Here is a 2,657-nt window from a genome sequence, read left to right as displayed (position 1 = left end):
ACGCACCCTGAAAGACTCATTTAACGCACGTTGATGCCTTGTTTATGAACACGCTGCTGAATGACTCACTTGGGGGCTGGCCTAGATAAAATGGCAGTCATGCTAGCACGGTAGGACACCACCACCAGCAAGCAGTACAGCCAGTACCAACCGGTCAGCAAACGCAGCGACCAACCAGTCGGCAGCTTGGGTAGCGACACTGAAATTGCACTTGCTGACAACGAGCGAGGACTAAAACGCGACTGTTACCTAATAGAAGCATGCTGAAGGTGTACAAAAGGCTGTTACCAGTCTCAGCAAACTGGAACAGGCCCTCGGGTTCACCCGCCTGCTTAGTACGTGTGTATTGCCTCATCAACAGCGAGTACTTTAGGTCCTCAGGAGCGTTGTGCAGTTGCAACTTGATTGCGCGGTTGCTGGTCAGCTGCTTCTTGCCGTCGATGCCTCGATGGAACCGGGCCAGAATGTAGAAAGTGGCACTGGTGAGCAACAAACACAGCAGCACGCAAGCCCACATAATGGGTCTGGAACAATATACTGGCAGACCCCTATAAAAAATACGAAAACATGCCATTTACGAGAAAGGCAGCAACAGCGTCTTCCAGGAGATGTCAGTCAGCGCTTCTGGGGTGAGAAATGTGAGGCATTCGGTGTTGTAGGGAATGCTCAGGTCCATAATTCCCAGCACGAACGGAATATAGTACAGGTCGCCTAGGGCTATATCAGCCCTGGAGGTGCTCATTTCGCTCAGCAGCCCCGTGTATGTTGGGCGAACGTGCTTGCGTCCCCAAAGCTCGACGCCAGCACCCTCAGGCTCGTACAGCTCGCAGCGGAAGTTCATTTGCTTCGCAATGGTTATCAAAATCTTCAAACAACTAATTAGCGTTTAAAACTTATTAATACTATAACATATTGCCTCGATCTCCGAGCCAGCAAAAGCGGGTCCAATATCAATAGTTCGCAAACTTGAGGTGTTGGCCTTCAAGGTGCCTGGTACATGAGCGAAAACCGCCACCCGCAGTGTTTCGTTCTTCAAGTCCCAGGTCTTGTCCTTGAACAGGACAGATCCTGTAAACAGACTTGTTTGCTTATGTGTCTCTTGATGGTGCAGTCTAACTGGAAATTTTACCCTTTCTGAACTGCGATCGGTTCCATACGTCCAGCCGTCTGGGCGCCAGCACGTCCCTAAAGGCAATGGGAAAGGGTACCGTGCTCAGCTCGAACCAATCGTTCTTCTGAGCCTTGCCGCTAAACTGCCTGATAAACACCACGTTTATGATCCGCTTCCAGAGAAACAGCAGTTCTTCAGAAAACAGGCGACTGTCGAAGAGCATCAGGTAATTGGCTCTTGTATTTAGCAGGCGATACCTGGAAAACCTCAGAAATTGTATGCGCTGGAACAAGGCGGGGGTTCACACCTGTCGCCAAATTTCAGTAGTCGACCCACTTGCTGGCCATTGGCCACCAAAATGATGTAAAGTTGGCAGCTGTTGTTTCTAGCCAGATCCAGGCTGGCTTGTGTGGCCTTGCAGGGTGCTAGGAGATCCTCGGCATCGTCTGTGTGTATCTTCAACGGATCAGTTTCAGTCCTCTGAGATCATACGGTATAGTTTGAAATTCGAGTTACCATGATGAAGGAAGCGGAGCCTTTGTAGCGTCGAAACCAGGGGCCTTGGAACAAAGGCCTGTACATTGAGTCGGCCAGGATCAATATGCATTTGCCAGATTCAAAAGTTTTTAGAAGAATTTCCTGAACCAGCAGCTGCAAGCCTTGAACGTCACGTACTGAAGCGGATACGCTCTCCTTAATTGTAGAGTCACCAGACGCTGAAATAAGAACTGGATTCTCGTAGAGCAGCAGGATGGAAAACAGCACCCATCCAGGCATTGCTGTGACTGTTGGAAGCAACTGAGTTGCTCATTATTTAAGCACGATTATCGGCCTAATCAACCTGTCAGCGAGCGGTTTTTTAGAGGCTGAGTGAACGGGGGCTCATTATTTAAACATGCCCACCCGATGATTGACATGCGGAAATTCAGCCAAAGGGCTGGGGGAAAAGAAAGCTTTTCCATTTGAAACTATCAATGCATTTTGAAACTTAATCCGATTTATTTAAATTATGTTTTGAAAGTACTTCACGGTAGGCCTGTGTAACTCAGTGAATTTTTAGGAGCTGAGGCAGTGCTTTGCAAATGGTTTGGTGCGCCAACCCAACGCATCGGCGCAGTAACTCAGTTTCGTTGCTGGGAAAATATTGATGACTTTTTTACTTGTTTTTACATTTATTTTAAGGGCCATTTATTAATAATATTGTACCGTGGATGGCCGAGTATTAAAACTCTTTCCTCAGCTTACAACTTTTATTCCACTCGGTACAACTTTAACTACGGAACAGGAACAAACTAACTTCTAAAATTAATGTCAACTTCACAAACGATAACAATAACACACGGAAAATACGGATTTCCGACTCGCGGGTTTAACTTCTTCTGCACTCAGGCGCGGCTGTCACTTCACTCTCCCCGGTCTGGTTCTCGTCGTCGCTTATATACTTTTCTTCAGGTATTCCCGATAGTTCTAGAAATCTCTAGTCCAGGTGCGAAATTTCCCGCTTGTCAGTGTCATATTTGACAGTAAATGGGGCCCAAATGGGGCT

The 2,657-nt window shown here is 47.5% G+C and overlaps 1 protein-coding gene across 1 annotated transcript in view; it reads right to left on the bottom strand.

The window, feature by feature from the left end:
- LOC109536499 (glutamate receptor ionotropic, NMDA 2C) overlaps positions 1–2,228 on the bottom strand; it is a 7,387-nt gene extending 5,159 nt beyond the window's left edge. Inside the window, exons 1-7 of the mRNA XM_019902735.2 lie at positions 1,628–2,228; positions 1,419–1,567; positions 1,130–1,368; positions 917–1,068; positions 579–865; positions 250–524; positions 70–199 (exon numbers count right to left, since the gene is read on the bottom strand). Of these exons, the coding sequence (XP_019758294.2) occupies positions 70–199; positions 250–524; positions 579–865; positions 917–1,068; positions 1,130–1,368; positions 1,419–1,567; positions 1,628–1,888 (1,493 nt within the window). The 5' untranslated portion in view covers positions 1,889–2,228. The remainder of the gene's footprint in view (positions 1–69; positions 200–249; positions 525–578; positions 866–916; positions 1,069–1,129; positions 1,369–1,418; positions 1,568–1,627) is intronic.
- Positions 2,229–2,657: the final 429 nt, after the last annotated feature.

Source organism: Dendroctonus ponderosae, unplaced genomic scaffold, assembly GCF_020466585.1.
Source record: "Dendroctonus ponderosae isolate FM_Combo_2020 unplaced genomic scaffold, Dpon_F_20191213v2 Dpon_F_20191213_1, whole genome shotgun sequence".
Lineage (NCBI taxonomy): Eukaryota > Metazoa > Arthropoda > Insecta > Coleoptera > Curculionidae > Dendroctonus > Dendroctonus ponderosae.
This window is presented reverse-complemented; position numbering and strand designations above follow the sequence as displayed.